At 37.4% G+C, this 17,298-nt stretch overlaps 2 protein-coding genes across 3 annotated transcripts in view; one reads left to right on the top strand and one right to left on the bottom strand.

The window, feature by feature from the left end:
• Window positions 1-11,717, top strand: part of LOC136257232 (protein OSCP1-like) — a 19,703-nt gene extending 7,986 nt beyond the window's left edge. Inside the window, exons 6-12 of the mRNA XM_066050307.1 lie at window positions 4,167-4,270; window positions 4,980-5,105; window positions 5,956-6,025; window positions 9,332-9,410; window positions 9,821-9,918; window positions 10,379-10,430; window positions 11,498-11,717. Of these exons, the coding sequence (XP_065906379.1) occupies window positions 4,167-4,270; window positions 4,980-5,105; window positions 5,956-6,025; window positions 9,332-9,410; window positions 9,821-9,918; window positions 10,379-10,430; window positions 11,498-11,547 (579 nt within the window). The 3' untranslated portion in view covers window positions 11,548-11,717. The remainder of the gene's footprint in view (window positions 1-4,166; window positions 4,271-4,979; window positions 5,106-5,955; window positions 6,026-9,331; window positions 9,411-9,820; window positions 9,919-10,378; window positions 10,431-11,497) is intronic.
• LOC136257230 (uncharacterized) lies at window positions 11,590-17,298 on the bottom strand. 2 transcript variants are annotated; one of them, XM_066050304.1, is made up of 7 exons: window positions 17,172-17,298; window positions 16,483-17,121; window positions 16,040-16,125; window positions 15,108-15,279; window positions 14,565-14,795; window positions 13,088-13,312; window positions 11,590-12,731 (listed from the first exon to the last, which is right to left on the bottom strand). In XM_066050304.1, exons 2-7 carry the CDS (start codon window positions 17,023-17,025, stop codon window positions 11,859-11,861), a joined length of 2,130 nt encoding a protein of 709 aa, XP_065906376.1. In that variant the 5' UTR covers window positions 17,026-17,121; window positions 17,172-17,298; the 3' UTR covers window positions 11,590-11,858. The 2 variants fall into 2 exon arrangements, with proteins under 2 accessions (XP_065906376.1, XP_065906377.1); XM_066050305.1 differs by having other exon boundaries at window positions 16,483-17,117; window positions 17,172-17,257.

The raw sequence follows: 17,298 nt of genomic DNA, 5'->3' as shown, positions 1-17,298 counted from the left end.
TTAATTTAAGAGCTGATTGTAAGAAAATGGTATGCAGTTATCTGTGGCTAGCTTACTGGGGATTAGACTATCGTGGTAGCTGGTTAATCAAAAAGCCATAAATTCAGTTTGTAGCTTTTGCCATATTAAAAGTGTGCTCTGTAGGCCTACACAGCCATGCTGGCACTGGTTATTCACATTTGCTACCATTCACACGTATCTATAATGCCTCAATATGACTATGTAAGCCTCTGTTCATGCTCCATGGCTTGCACGACCTCACATCTTTTGTTCACTGAAATACCCTTAGTGTTTACAATGGGAGCTCTATACTAACTCACTGCTTCTACGCCATTCATTGTCTAAAACACTTAGACACTCATAATAGGCGTCTTCGAGGATTTAAAAACCATCAATAATTACCTCGGCGCAATGTCACTTCAGGTTTTTAAATCCTTTAAGTGGAGATCCAGAAATAACCAGTACAATGTACACACTGAAATGCATAACATTACAACCGATTACCCTTCTGACAACTCACAAACATTTCTGACTAGCCAAGATATTCATGGGTAAGCCAGTAGTGGCTCACCCTTTTCAAAAATTATAATGAAGTGTCTAGACCAGATGGCCTAACACATGACGTCAATTAACAAAATGGCGGCGATCATCACTTTAACAAGTCACTACCATCACTTATATAGCAACACATGTGAGGATTGATTGTGGATTTTAAATAAAATTATGAAACTATTCCATCAGATGGGTTATGTTGATGTCATTCCCATTAGGGAGGGCTGTACGTTTTGATGAAGCAGTTGATTTCAAATTAGCTTAAACTTATATAATCCATTACACTCAAGGATGATATTAAATTTTGATATATACCACTTTAGCGTGGGCGTTCAAGGCGCCACTTGGGTTTTAATTCGCATATTGTCCAGGCAATATCATGGGAAAGTGGTTTGCCAGTGACTTTGATACCCAGCCAGTTCAAAGAAACAATGCGCTTTGACTCGTTATATTGAGCGACATAGAGCTTTGTATTGTGGGACTCGTTTTTGTAGTGGTTGCTAAGCTGAGTATATTTGCTAAGATAGACTAGTTGGTTGTTAGTAAAGGATAATGAAGGCACAAAATAATTGTTTGGGTGGTCATGGTTGTGTATTTCTACTCACCGCATATCAGCCTTTGAACAGACCACAGAATGGTAAAACTACTACTGCTACGTTGAAATAAGTTAGTAACTTACAGTCCTAAGTACTTAACTTAATAAAATAATTTTACTTACTGTCCCAATAGCGAAGTTAGTTGGTTTAACTTAGTACTAAAATGATAATATAAACTCCATCCCACAATCACAAGTTTTCTAATGTTACGCGTTGAAGCATAGTAACGTATTAATGACGTTTTAACGTATGGATAACGTTCTGGTGGTTATTAGCCCACATTATTAAAACCACGATCAATCTTCAGATACTACTGTATAAAACAAATGGGATTAATTCTCGTTAGTTCTTTCACCTATTAGGTGAGTGCGCCCCAAGTGATATACTGTATATCAGTTAAACCACGGCTGCTTGGTATTTGCTGATATTATACACCCGCAACCCTCGGACTTTGGGTGTATACATCAGCAAATCCCTCGTAGCCGAGGTATAACTATTAAACAATATTCTTACATGTAAGAGACCTCTACACATCAAAGGAAACGCTACATGCCATTGTCTAAGGAATACAATGGATGCAGTAACATGAAAGTGTCTTATTCAATCAACTTATTGTTAGAGTTTAATTACTAAAACCCACAATTGGTTGTTACACATATTCCTATAAAACTAGTTGTGCTGACACCACTGCAATGTTAGCTGTTTTGTATTGGCGTTGTGAATGACCTTATTCACAAAATAAACTATTTTTTAGAAAGGGTGAGCCACTACTGGCATACCCACCAATTACAGTAAATGTGCTTAATAAACTTTCACACCTCAGATTAAAAGAGCTATGCAAATGTAGCCCAGTTAGCGACTTTCCCCGGGCTACCTCTGAATGTAGCCTGGGCTGTGATTATATAGATGTTAATGCTAAAATTGATTGTGAGGTTTGATTAATACTAGCATGGTTATATGCATGACTTGGATTTTATGAAAACCACTCAGATTGAAAATGTTTTGTTATCCTTGCTATCCTACAAGTTGAAAAATATTGAACCAGTAGAAAGCGTTTCTGCACGTTTTCAAATATGGGCCATGTGGGCTTGGGCTTACACTTTTACAGGTTAGTTTAATCATTTTATAACTTATGGTAGCCCTTATGGCTTATGGATATATCCTGAGTAGTATAGTTGACGGCTAACTCTGTTGCCTTTGGCTCAGTCACAGTCTGTCAGTAAACAAGTTGCTTATTAAACTTTCGATAACTTTGCCATGCAAATTATTTCATAATATGTATGTGCATATGTGTGTGTCCGTGTGTGTGTGTCCGTGTGTGTGTGTGTGTCCGTGTGTGTGTGACTTTGTGTGTGTGTGGGACTTTGTGTGTGTGTGTGACTTTGTGTGTGTGTGTGACTTTGTGTGTGTGTGGTAGTGTTCAATCCAGCTCATTATTGGTCACTCAGTAGACAGTTTCTTGGCCACCATAGGTGCTTTCAATGGACTTATAAATCATAGGAATACACAGATACATGAAAGATATTCTTTAGGATTGCTAACCTGGTACACAGATTGTCATACTGTTGAGTCCTGGTTAATTGATTTAGTGTCCGGCCTTCCCTTAAATGCTCTGTAAACTAGTAAGATTGAAAATGGACAACGCAAACAGAGCACAAACGTGCCACAAGCAAACGCAGAACAACCCAATGTAAACATAACAAGAACTTCTTACTGCTGCTGTAAGTTGTGTAGTTGGTGATATATATCCACTCCTGTATTTCCTAGTATCATGCAATATGCTCCAACCACAAATTCCCTTGGCTTTCTGCTGCTAAACACTATTTGCAAATTCATCCAGTCAGCAACGAGAAAATGTGGTGGCAAAGGTAATAGAATTTATGCTTGGAGTTGTAGCAAGTAAGCAAGCAAACATACATCATGCCAATGAGCTCCAAATTGAGTGTCTTCAACAATGTCCATCTTATTGACAACGTGAGATTTGAATTTCAAAACCCCTAAATTAATCCTCATATTTATTGTTATATTAGTGTTCGTACTGATTTGCCTGAATACTTAGCAGAATAACATCTATCGGGCCATTTAGTCATGGTACAGATTGTAATTTTTAGAAAAGGTGAGCAACTTACTGGGCATGCCCATGAATAGTGTTCTATTACACAGTAAGGTGACTGCTCTATTAGAGTATCTCAGTTGTACAATACAACAGACTTACTTACTTGCACATTTCTTACCACTTTATCTTGTCGGTGTCCTCTCTCCCACACCTAGTTGGTTATTTCTAGAAAGTATGTTTGTTTGCTACAGTGATTTTAATGTACCCTACATACTGTAGATACAAGTGATGTTAATGCTGCTGTAATTTGTCCACTTTGTTTTTCATATTTACACACAACACTGGTTCTGCCCAAAAATTCCTGAGTGGTGGCCTAAAGTTAGCATAAACTGATATGCTGTGTGTTATATTAGAGTATATTGCACATATATCAGTGATCTATGTAAGAATTGTGCTGGTCGGATTTTAGAGGTACTGGTCGTTTTGAACCACTGCTGACCAGTGTGGGCAGAACCCTGCAATATATCATATACCACTCTGTATAGGCATTTATTGAGGTTTACTTACTTAGCATATTGCCCAGACAATATATGGTAAAGTGGTTTGCATATGTATAGTTGCAAAACTACAGTATGTGATGAACTATGAACAATCACTAAATAATTGTTTGGTCGATGTATGGGTGCATATTTCCAATGTAAACTAATTAGTCAATTCTCTAAAATTTCACAAGTTATCATGTTGTGTGCCAGTTCATGGAGCGAGATGGGGAGTTAGCTTTAACTTCAATTTTCTGAGTTATAGATACATTGAACTTAAGCTGTGATGAAAATAGAATTTGCTGACTAAATTTCTATAGTGTGTGTGTGTGTGTGCGCGCGCACGTGTGTGTAAGTGTACATGTTTTATGTGTGTACCTCTGTAAATGTGACCCTGACTATGTTGCTTTACTACATGTCCAGGTGTCCATACTACTAAGGGATAAGGCACAATTGTCAGACGGTCATTTTGTGATGCCAGTTGGTGGCCCAGTGTCATGTGGAGCTGATGTACCTGGAACAATTAGGTAACAGCAGCAGTAAACATTCTAAAATAATGTCTTCTTATAGAAACACTTTTTTGTATGTCATGTCTATCTTGCCATCCTGGAATCTTGTGTACTAAATCATACCTGCAAATAACAGTGAATATGTACAGTACATACTACTAAGACAATACCGTACATAGAATAATAGTTAACCATTCTGCCATAGTATGGCTCAGTTGTGAGTAACTCCTTTATAGTGACTTAAGTATATACCATAGGGTTCTGCATATTTAGTCATACCGAGGCCCGAGGTATTAACATAGCCACAATATTACCCAACCGTGATACCAAAATATCAAAGGTACCTACTCCCCTTGTAAATTGTGTGTTTACAGAATGGGTGCGGTTGATTGTAAATGTTTTTTTGCCTTGCCACTCACTAAATACCATTCCTGTTCAACATTTGTTGTACAGTATCCATTCAAGGGTGTTACCTATATTTAGTATTGAGGTATTATTTTAGCAATATACTGAATATAGATTTTTAGCAATATCGCAAAGCCCTAACATACCATGGTTTAATAAGCTTTGTTATTACGTATTTGAGGGTTGTTTAGCAATATGAGACTTTGAAAGACTATGGGATGGTTGTTTATGCTATGGAAAATGTACATTGTATATCAATTTCCTACATTTCCAAGTTCTTGTACAATCTGCATTTATTTATGTTTGTGGTGCTCACTTGCAGGTATATGGAAAATGGCATTGTTACAAAGACATCAACGTTCCTTCCTGCTCTGCCGTTTACTACTGGAGATGATGCTGGTAGTCTAGAGCTGTTTGGAGATCGTGTCACTAATCTTGGGACCAACCTGTGAGTGCAGGAATGAATTATACTGCAATGGCTACCTCTTTAATACAACCACCCACCTCTTTATAATGACCATGTATATATTAAGCAGGTCACAAACTATATGTCGTGACCTCATTAAAAAGACCACCTCATTATGTTACCTACAGTAGGTCCCAAACAAAGCTATGGAATATACAGACTTCCCTATCACTTGAGTTGGCCGGTCACCTTTTCAGAAAAGCCACATGACCACAGTCCCAACTGATTCCCGATGAATGTATACAAATCCAATTGGTTTGTACAGAACTAGTCAATTGGCTTGTATAGATAGGACTAGTCTACATTAAGCAGTTTCCTCTATAGCACATATTTATCAGCCAGCTTTTGCAATCACGAATAGCACTCTGCTTTATAAAAGATCTCTGTTAGCTAGGAGCCATGACAGTGAGTAAACTATTTTATGCTTTCTATGACATGAAGAATGGTTTACAGGACCTGAAATTATGTTTTGGAAATAATCTGACAAATCCTGCTATTTGGTCGGACATACTCAATAGTACTGTACAGGAATATTCTAAAAGTGTTCAGACAATAGCCAAAAATGGTCAGAAAATGGCGGATGTCTGATCATAATTTCAGGTTCCGGGTAATTACTTGTATAGAAAAGCCTCTTTGTATAATTCTAATTAAAGCTCACCACATAGTTTCAGATACCAGTACTGTCTTTATGGTCCAAAGATTGAAGGACAAGTTCTACAGTATAAAGTACTGCTTTTTCTTCACAGGCTTGGTAGCTAACTGGCCAGCTGTTGAAGATACTCTTTTATTCATTATTTACTCTTGGTAGTACTGTATCATTATGTTTCTGTAGGTATTCTGTCCGTAGAGAACTTGATACTTCAGTGGAGTCATTTGCTAATACTAGTGCATTCCCTCCCCCGGTAAGAATGGTCACTGTGCTACTAATACTGTGTACTAGTGGAACCTCAGTTATCCAAACCTCCAGAGACCAATTTGTGCTTGCGTACAAGTGTATGTAATCTAACAGGTTTATAACTGGAATTGATGCAGAAATGCAAACCAGAATAATAGTCTTGACAAGGTACAGGTGTGTATCTGATGAACCCTCCATTTTGGCCCTTACCAGCAGATCCAGTTGCAGGACACTAATAGAACAACCAATTATTCTTATACATCTAGTTTTCATGACTGAGGTTCCATTGTTTTCATACGTATGATGTGTTTATGGTGTGTTGGACGTCACTACAAGATCAGCGGTTAACGTTGGCTCTTTGGGGCCAAGGACTTTTAGCTGTATGTACATTACACAGAAGTTGTCTCTAGGGCTTAATGGTATTAATGTTTAGTAGCACAATATTTCACGGAAAAGTATCCTTGGAATTTTTATATAACAATTTGATGCAGCATAAATATTACAGGTACCTATGTATGTTTGACTGTTCTATTAGAGTATTCATTTTTTTTTTTTTTTGGCTGATCAGCCCCCAAATTATCCAGTGGTGTCAGTGGAAACAACTGTTATATCATGGTGTTACATTATAACCAACTCATCCATCGTTGTTTCTTTTCACTAGGATGCTTGGGAAAGACAGAGACTTGCTTGTTATAGAGTAACGAAAAACAGCAAATGGTTATATTGTAACACCACATTCTGTGCCTTTGTCTTCCATGTTAATTAAAGGGGTAGTCTTGGAAATTAAATTTGGTGCCATAGAGTTAAGTCTTGTTGCATTAGAATTCATCACATTGAAATTTCATCACAACTAAACAGTGAGCACTTGGGTTAGTAAGAACACAACACAAAGCAGCTGAAGTGATTATTGACTAACAAGAACTACTGTAGTATTAGTTGTTTATGGTACTTCATTTTATCAACAGTATGCTTGATAAGGATTCTCACCACTGTTCACCATTGACTGACATTATGCCATCAGGTGCACACCAGATGTAAATGCCTGCAATAACAACTTTGTTTTATGATGTTCTGTCCTCCTGTAGAACAAACAATTAGTTAAGGGGGCACGCTACTAATTCCTATGGCTTCTGTGCTTGCTCTCCATAGTATTTTACACCTAAAGAATGAGAACTCTACAAATTTTGGATCTAGTCTCACAGTTTTAGTTCTACGCTTCTTAAACTTTGTCATCTGCTACCTAAGTATGTTTGTAACAAAAGTATGGAAGTAATTTTTTGAAGTACTTTATCAAATGAGTTATTGAACTCTATAAATTTTCTATGAAAAACACTAATCTCTTCTTTTGAAGCCATAGTAGTCATTTCTAAAAATCTGTTTCCATACAATGTTATTACAAGCCACTACAAGAATTTTTGGGGAGTTTCACAATTACCTGTCGGAGGAGAATCAATTTTAATGCTAAAATTACAGTGTTTTGTAACCACACCATAATTTGTACATACTTCAGAGGATTTCACTCAGATTTGCACTAAACAGTAGTTCGATGTCTAAACTAAAACATGTTTTATTCATCCGGTGGAGAACAGTATCTATGTTGGTTTTACAGCTTCATATGTCTTTTATTCATGGAAGCCATAGGACATAGTTGCTAGTTTCCCACAAACATGATGAATTCTAATGAAATGGCAGATTACAAGTGTGCCAAATTTAATTGCCAAGATTATGAATTCTATTAATGGATTAAGTCAATTGTAAAGGTATCAAACTCAATACCAAAAACCTGTAATACCTGCTAATCAGTCCATTAGCATCCATTAGCATCCATTAGCCTTGTACAGTAGTACTGTGCATACACTAGCAATTACTTTAGTGACTTGCAGAATTTCAATGGCCTGGTGAAATCATCAGAGTTAAATGGCTTTGTTACTAGTGTCACATTAAGGCTTAATTCATGTGAGTTGAACATGATCAGATTTGCCAGTGAATAGCAAATCGGTCAAACAGTTAGTTTGCAGTACAGGTATATAAGATCAACTGGCAATGAGTTGTGGATCATTGCACGCTACCGCTCAAATGTAATGTTGTCTCACAAGAGTACGAGTGACTAAAAGACAAGCGAAGTAAAGGGTGTGGTAATCTTTTGCTCACGAGTATTCATCCCAAGCAAAACAGGATGAATACTCGTGAGCAAAATGGGTGCCACGCCCTTTAATTAGCTTGTTTTTAAATCACCTGCACTCTGACATTACATTTGAGTGGTACTGTAGAAACCCCACCATGAGTAGGGTATAGTTGTTATCAACCTGAAGGAGGCTGAGGTGTTGATAACAGATATCCTACGAGTGCAAGTGTGGATTAACTATATTAGAGCTTCTATCCCATACTTTGAAGCGCTTGATTTCCATAAACAATGTGACAATTTGTGTTGATAATGTGTTATGACGTGCTGTCTGTCTCACACTTTGAAGCATTTTGCTTCATAAAAAACTACAATGAGGGTTGTGAAGTTGTGTGTAGTTTCAATTTTGATGTGCTTCTATTTGTGATATGGCTTCATGTTTCTTTTGATCCAACTGGATGTGTAAATCAGCTTGTCATGTTAATGTTTCCTGGAGTTGTAAAGGGATTTGTGTGCTTATACACTTTCATGGCATGTTTTAGTCCTCTTAATTTTTGCTGTAGGGTAAACCCCTACCTAGGTATCATCTATCATCAAGAGGTTCATAATATTTGTATGATCCATACAAATATTATGAACTTTTGGTATCATTTTAGTCCTTATTACATCAAAAGTAAAATGATTTCATAGCCATAGAATAAACACATCAAAAATTACAGCGCTTCATTGGCAACTATGTGTGGTGACCAATATACTGTACAATATCAGTCTATAGGGGTTAAAACACAATAATTATGAAATTAGACCTAAATAGTTTTTCTTTATTAGTTGGAGAGGTATAGCTGTTTCTGTTCAGAAGAGGTTGGAAATGCTCTAAGAGTCACATAAATACTATATATTAACCTGAGTTATATTATCTGGTATTTCAAGTGACCCTTAATAGTTGCAATGCAAAACTGTAAAATGATAGGGTTCACTGAGCAGTGTACTTTTGTTTTGTAAAAAATGCTTGAGTTCTGGGTGAAATAGTTTGGCTCGTACAACTTCTCTGTCACTTAATTATTCTCTAAACCGAACAATGATGCTTTGCTACGATCGGCATATTACCCTCCTCCAATGAAACAAATTTTGTGTAATTTACACTTACACATAGTGTTCCAACTTTGTGTTCATGTGTTATCTGATGTATAGGATATTGGGGGTGACCCTTCAGCAGTGGAGGAGTTTAATCTACTAGCTCATCTTGTAAGGTCCAGTAAACCTCCTTCAGGTAAACTTGTAGTGTGTAAGTGATAACTGCTTACATGTGTTGCTGAGTGTATTATAATACTACGTAGTTAACTATGAAATGCATCATGCTTTCCATCATTTTTTTTATAATTCTGCCTATAAGAGAATAAAAACGGTAGAGTTTACAGACAATTGAATGTAAAAGGCTTTTGTGACATGTCACTCCCTCACCTGCCCCCACTTGAAGCATTTTGTTGCTGTACTGTGTCTTGGTAGCAGTTATTTATTCAAACAGAGAGAAAAGAATGCCTAGACGTTAGTACATTACCAAGCACTTTTAACACTTGAGCATTCTGCATGCATACCGTACAGTATGTACGTACATCATTTCTTCAACTTTGTACTTGTGGGTTCTTTTATGGGTTCTTTTATAACTGTATTTCTCTGTAGCTGACACATTTAAATTAAACTTGTTCAATGACGATGATGAAGTCACTATTAGTTCAACATCCACTAGTTCACATGTGGTCCACATTGATGCTAAAAAGGTAACTAACTATATTGTATGTTGTAAACAATGTACGTACACACACACTATACACGCGCATGCGCGCGCGCACGCACACACACACACACACACACACACACACACACACACACACACCATACACATCACTTCACATTACATTACATTACTGCACTTGTTGTATGGCCTAATGAAAGTGATTATACACTGTTCTGTACTGTGAGTAGATATGTAAGCACCTTATCATTGCTTGAGTTACCTGGAACTACTTTTCAAAACAATATACAGTAGTATGAAACTCCTAGAGTTTATGTTTCATTGACTAATGTATCTATCAAATCTAGACATTTGTCAGTTGTCAAACACTAAAACCATCTCCAGAAGTTTCTAATAACACTAGTACAGTACAATATATAGTCACCTGTTTTTGTAAGGTTATATGTACGTAAATGTTAACAGTTCATTGTACTATTTCATTGTAGAGTGATGCTCACTTACAAAGTCTTATTAAAGACTTCTCCAATGTCAACACAGGTAAGCAGTGAAGTTATATACACGTACTACACGTAAAAATTCAGTGTGTGTACGTGTGTGGGCATGCGTGCGCATGTGTGTAGTGTGTGTGCGTATGTGGGTATGCGTGCACGTGTGTGTAGTATGGGTGTGGGTGCGCGCGTGTGTGTAGTGTGTGTGCACGTGCACACACACGTGTTAAGGGGTGTGGTACCATATTTTAATGGTTTGTGTGCACGTGTTATGGGGTGTGTGCGTGTATGTTATGGTGTGTGTGTTACAGATGTGCGTACATGTAACCTGCATGTGTGTTATGTGTATGTGGTAATGTATTGTTAATTAGTATTAGATAATATTCCAAACTTGATTTTTATGTGTGCATATTATAATGAATTTCTTTGTCTGAAAGTGATAAATGTCAGTGCCAACATTAACTTTCACACCTGTTTTATTGTAACTTAATGAACCTAACTAAGTATATTGGTATCAAATATAATCAAGAGTTCATAATACAATTAAGGGAGAGAGTGTCTAACTGGAATACACCCAGGAAAATCACTGAGTCAAGTAACACATTAAGCCTGTTCACAGAATAAAGCCTTCACCTTATCAACACCAATAAGCACCAATCAACAGTTCTGTATTATCAGGAGAAGTATTAATTTGACCAAAGGTAAACTTTACTGGAGTGATTTTGTACAGGGTATATTGGGAGCTGGATACTCTCTCCCTTACAAACTCTTGATATAATGACTGGCCACTTGTATGCATGTACAGTGGAACCTCGATTATCCGAACACCGATTAATCGAACACCAAATCGACTGCTCAATTAGGGTATTTTGTCAAAAAGTGTATGCTTTATTAGAGTAGTTGAGCAAAGCTCAGTATATAAATGTATGGATGTTCAATCTTACGTACTTTCGATTATCTAACACCCGGATAATCGAGGTTCCACTGTAATGAATTTGAACTTTTATGGTGTGCAATAATTAGAAATCAGTTGAGTCATATATAGCACAAACCTGTTTATTTGGTACATCAGTACTTCATAGCAACTAGTTTACATTTAGTACATACATGTTGTAGATCAACAAAAAGATGATATTCTGGACTTGTTAGATCAGGCGTCCTCATGATAACTACATTACATCACTGTATGCACAGTAATAGCTAGTCCATTAAGTTAATGCTGCAACCCGATCACTACGTATTGTCCATCAATATACATTCTCTAATTGTACATACATAGGTGTATTATGTATGTAAATTACTAACATTTCATAATTGTATAGATATACATAAATAATATTTTTTCAATGCATTTAGCGTGTATAAAGCATTATGTGTGTGTGTGTTTGGTTGCAATTCCATACATATCAACTGCACAAATACTATCTTATGTGTTTGTGTGTTATTGTAGCGCCAGTCAAAATAATAATTTTAGTTCCTAATTGTCACCGCATTTTTCACACAACACCTTCCCATGATTGTCTTCATAGAAACTGGTGGAAGAGATGACCTTGTTGCATTGAGCACAACGGAAACACTCAGGGTGGTAATTCTTATCACCGAAGCTGGTGCATTTACCGACGATGCCATCGTTACACACCACACAACGCTTGGCAAACTTTTCAGCATGACATTGCTTGCAGTAAGGTTGATTGTCATGGGTAATAAATGAGACACCTGCTAACTGCTTGTCACAGCAGGCACACAAGAAGCAAGTATGGTGATATGGCTTATCTTTATACTTAACTCCTTGAGAAGTGATCGCCTTATCACAGGCTGTACATCTCACTGAACACTGTTGATCATAACAGCTAGTGCACAGGGGATTTCCCTCGTGTTTCATGAAGGGAGTGTCTGCCAATGACAGTCCACAAAGGAGACAGTTAAAGCATTTTCCATGCCAGAATAAGCCATTATGGCCAAGGTACTTGTCTGTTGGCTGAATATGTCCTTTACATCCAGTACAAGTCATAGTCTTCCCTCCAGTTGCACAAGCCTCACACACCATCTCGGACCCCTTTGTAAATACTGTCTTCCCTATCAGGTCTTTATTACAACGAGTACAGCGATAACATTTCCCATGCCAGTACTTAGATCCTTTAGTGATCTGTGGTTGTCCGACTGATATTGACTTGTTGCAGATGCAGCAAATGTTAGCGAACAAATCGTCAAAGCAAGATGTGCAGTAGATGTGCTTGTTTTCTTCAACGTACGACTTTCCGTGTAACTCTTCATCGCATTCCCAGCAGCAGAAATGATTCTTGTGCCATGGCTTGTCCTTTGCTTTTGTGAAAGTATCTTCGAATATAAGCTAAAGTATGACAAACCAGTATAAATTAAGTAACATACACAACATCCCCACATAGCTACTTTTTTTTAAATACGTGAATGTCTGTTCAATACTCCAATGAATAATAAAAAAAAAACCTTTTTTGTAAAGCTGAGATTAGCTGTTTATGTGTATTTGGTGGATCACATGATATTCAACTGCTCAAGATTTGGGAATGACAGTGAATTAAGCAATCTACACGTGTTGTGTAATACGGAGACTTTTCAATTAAACTAAATGTATTTTAACAGCATTGTATATGTAAACTGATATGCCATGTGTACTCTGTAGACAAAGACAGGTCACCCCTAAACACAGGTATGTCCTACAATACTTACCTGATCACAAGCTGCACATCTGGAGAAGAACAGTTCAGCCTGGTGACGACCACAGTAGATACTCTGTTCTTGCTCAGAGAAGAAGTACACCAGATCAACAAGGAGCTCTTGACATTTGGTGCACTTGAAACATTGTGGGTGCCAAGCACTCGCCTCCCCGACATTATCAGGGGCAGTAACATACACATCACCAGGCTCTACTAGTTGGAAACAGCCAATACAAACCTGTAAAATATGTGGAGTATATAATACCTTATGCATTAATTGTAGTATAACTAGTGTTTAGTAGTGATGATTTGTTCAGTGACCACATCACATACTGGAACTCAGCTATGGAATGCCCTCAAATAAAAATCAGTGTTTAGTGATGATTTAATGGTGTACCAATGTGGATAGCTAATGGTATAGTAGTCCAAGATCCCAACCACTAGGGTCTGGTGACTTGCACTACATTTTTGGACCACAGTATAGCAAATTACTTCAGTAAGTTATTTACTTGTGAACTGCTGGCAAGCTGTATAGTTTAATTCTTTGTACCCTCCACCATAATGCTTATGACTATGTACCCATAGCTTCAGTCAGCCGTCTTCTTTGTTTTATCAAATTATGTACGTTGTTGCTGAATCGGAGCATTTGATGGGTCAGAAAAGAAAAACGGCAAAGGGCCCAAAACTATAGCAATGTCACCACTGAGACTCTACCCAATAACACAGTGGGTGGGATCTGGGAACAAGAATACAAACATGGTTGGCATTTTTAAGAGTCACAGTAGGTAAGTGTTGCTAACACTTGTGGCACACTCCTGGTTTGTAGATATTGTTGTAAAAGTTATTACCACCATCATGTGGTATTTATGCTGAAGATAAAGAGGTGTGTCCCCAATTTTTTCACCAGTTGTGCAGGGTAGAGTATGTATGTATGTGCTTTATTATAGAAAACCAATAATACCATCCACTTCACTAGACTATAAGCAATTCTGTAAAAATGGTTTAGCCTGTGCTGAACTAATAGTGAAATGTATTTATCCTGCAGCATGCAGTAATTATGTTTATCAAACTTTTCTACTCAATACCAGAATCATTGTGATCATTTGTCCTACAGCAATTCTATACAATACTACATATTAGAGATGCAACGATATATCGCATATTGTATCGTTTTAAGACAATATCGCTGTATCAATACAAATTCAAATTGTATCGATATATCGCGTATCATGATATATCGACATATCGTGGCTTGTTGACATGGCTGACAATCAAATTATTGTACACTGTGGTTAAGCTGAATGGTATGTAAAGCTTCTCAAAGAAAAAATAGCTCACTTATTTCCTTTAAAAAATAAAATAAACCATTGTTTAGACTCCACTTTGTATCGTGCAATATATCGCTGTATCGTGATACACCAGAGGCAATATATCGATACGTCTATACACTGTATCGTTGCAACTCTACTACATATTTACAGCAGTATAACCTTTTTTTTGTCAGTTGTGAGCACCACCACTTCACCAACACCACTTGCAGACTTCATCATTTTCTCATAGAACTTCTTCCATCTACCAGTCTCCTTCTCATTCAAGCCAGTCACCATAGTTTTGTCAGAGTCACACAATTGTATCAGGTACTGTTGATGACGATGTGTGGCCCCTCGACTACCCCTCTTGGGAACAAACTCTGAAGGAAGATGACTCATGTACAACATCACCTACACCAATGAAACATTGAAACAGTCATAATTTATTTACAGGCCTAATCACAATATTTTCAAAACCAAAAAAGAATTATGTGGGTGAGACACTTATAAATTGCATGTTTAAACTAAAATTGAACCGCTAATCTTAGAACGAGTCACTCATCACATATTAACGTAGTCCTAGTAATTTGTTTTACGAATTACAAAACTGTCGTGTATATATTAATTTGAATGTGATAGTTTCTTAATATATTTTTTCAGACTCAATCACAACAAATTATTATAGTCTTAATAATAGCATACAGGGTTAATCTACAAAGGTACCTGTTCATCTGTGAGGTTAGGTGGGTACCATTCCAACTGATTCACAGCAGGGGATGATGCTGTCTCGGTTACTTTACCAAACTTGAGGTGTGATAGATAAGGGATATCAACTTGTGAAGCTCCTGGTATTTTGTGTTCACTCCTTGGACACCCACAATTGATGCAGAGATTCCTACAATGAAACATGGAATGACTAACTGCACACAATTCTGCACAACAGGTACTGCATTTGACCCACTGAACAAAACCTTGTATACTTGTTTTTAATTGTAAGTTAAGTTTTACGCACATTTAATCACTTCGGTAACAGGATTCAAATTTATGTAACTTATATACCATCATATTTGCCTCTTCATGTAGTACAAGAATTAACTCTAGTTGAATGAATTTGCCTGTTAATGGTGAGTACAATGAGTAATGTCCTGACTCTGTATACTGTCATATGGTTGATTAAACATTTTAAAATTTAAAAGAAAATTGAGGAAAATGCAAGTAAACTAGTCAGGTATTTGTTTAACAGGTCACAAATCATGGGTTAAACCAACTTCTTTTGCTGCTTGCTATAACATTGTTATGGTATCAATATTTAGCCACCTAACAGAAGCACTTATCAAATTCAATGTGTCATAAACAGTGACCAACTGTTAATTGATTATCATAACAACTTATGTGTTCCTTATGGAAACCACTCAACTGACATAAACACTCACTACACATCAAAGAAGGTTTTGATAGTTTACAATACAGTGAATGGATGGATCACAAACTTGTAAAGTATGCTACAAGAAATTACTGAATCACTAAAAGAAATTGATGAAAGAAATGATGTACTCAGTGGTGAGCAAAACATGTTATTAACATTGTGTTTGTCATAGCATTCTCTTCAACAACCAACTAGCTACATGTGAATACATCATACACCACATGTGTACCTCCAAACATGTAGAGAAAATCCTTCGCAATTGTCCTTACACTTCAGACATTCTGATCCATTGTCAATATCCTGCACCAATATTCCCTGCATGTATACATGTGTTAGTTATGTAAGCAAATGTCTGATGAGTTGCTATATTCAATGTTATTTGATTTTTTCTCTATGAATGGCCAAACAATAGTATCTGTAGGGAACACTGTATATTATGTGTATATCAAGTTGTCAAACTGAAAATCAAGATTTAGTTGACATGTCAAACTTCATTCCACAAAGTCAAGAGAATAGATAAACCATGCCAGCCTGGTACACATAGCTAACTGGTAAACACAATGAGGAAATGGATAAGGCTACTGGCTGGGGTGTTCTTTTAACTGATTTAAGTAGAAAAGACAGTAAGTTAACATTTAATTATAAGCTCATCTGTACACTTTAACCACTCACTTTTGCTTTAGCAATCTTCTGAGCTTCTTTTCTTTTAGACGATCTTACACCTCTTGTTGGCAACCTTGCCCTCTGATCATACGACTCGTTTTCTTTTGGCTGGTTTGTGTCAGTATGAACAGGTCTTGGTGGCATGCTAGCTTTCTGATTGCTCCATTCCTTCCCCTTTAAATCTCCTCTACTAGAGTCCTGCACATTTTGATGCTGTGGAGAAGGGTACGGCTTATCAGGACCAAATGCTTCTTTAACTGGTGAGGTTGGTCCACTTTCGGGGTACACGCCCGGCGACCGCTGCTTCTTCCTACGTGGAGGTGGGACTGGGTCACCTGCTGACTTTCTCTCTAAAGGTGGAGTGCCAGTACGCATGCCAGCATTCAGAGTGGGCAACTTGGGTTTTCTAGTAGGTCGGTCACCAGAGACGGTCTGACTACGTGGAATCGGTACAGGTGCGTCTTGACGGGCAGTAGACTTGTAGGGGGGTGGAGGTCGAGGTGGTGGCAATTTCTTCTGCCTCTTGTTTTCCACTACCATAGGTTCATCCATTGTGTTTAAACAAACACACAATGCTATCAATATTAAGAAATCTCTCTGATATTGCTATGAATCGGCAAACGCTGCACGGAACTGTGACACTCCTGTCTACGAAACACTTGCGGTAACTACAAAAAATAATTCGCTAGTTGTCTCACAGATGAGGAAAAAAGCTGTCCTTTCTTCACTGTACACTGTTAACACCTACACGCCCATCGCGCCCAGCCATTTGTTGCAGTGTTGTAGAAACGGATATGCGTAAACAGAGGCAGCACGTGACTAACC

This window comes from Dysidea avara, chromosome 6, assembly GCF_963678975.1.
Source record: "Dysidea avara chromosome 6, odDysAvar1.4, whole genome shotgun sequence".
Taxonomy (NCBI): Eukaryota; Metazoa; Porifera; class Demospongiae; order Dictyoceratida; family Dysideidae; genus Dysidea; species Dysidea avara.
Note: the sequence above shows the minus strand (reverse complement) of the source record. Positions and strands in the feature narration are given on the sequence as shown.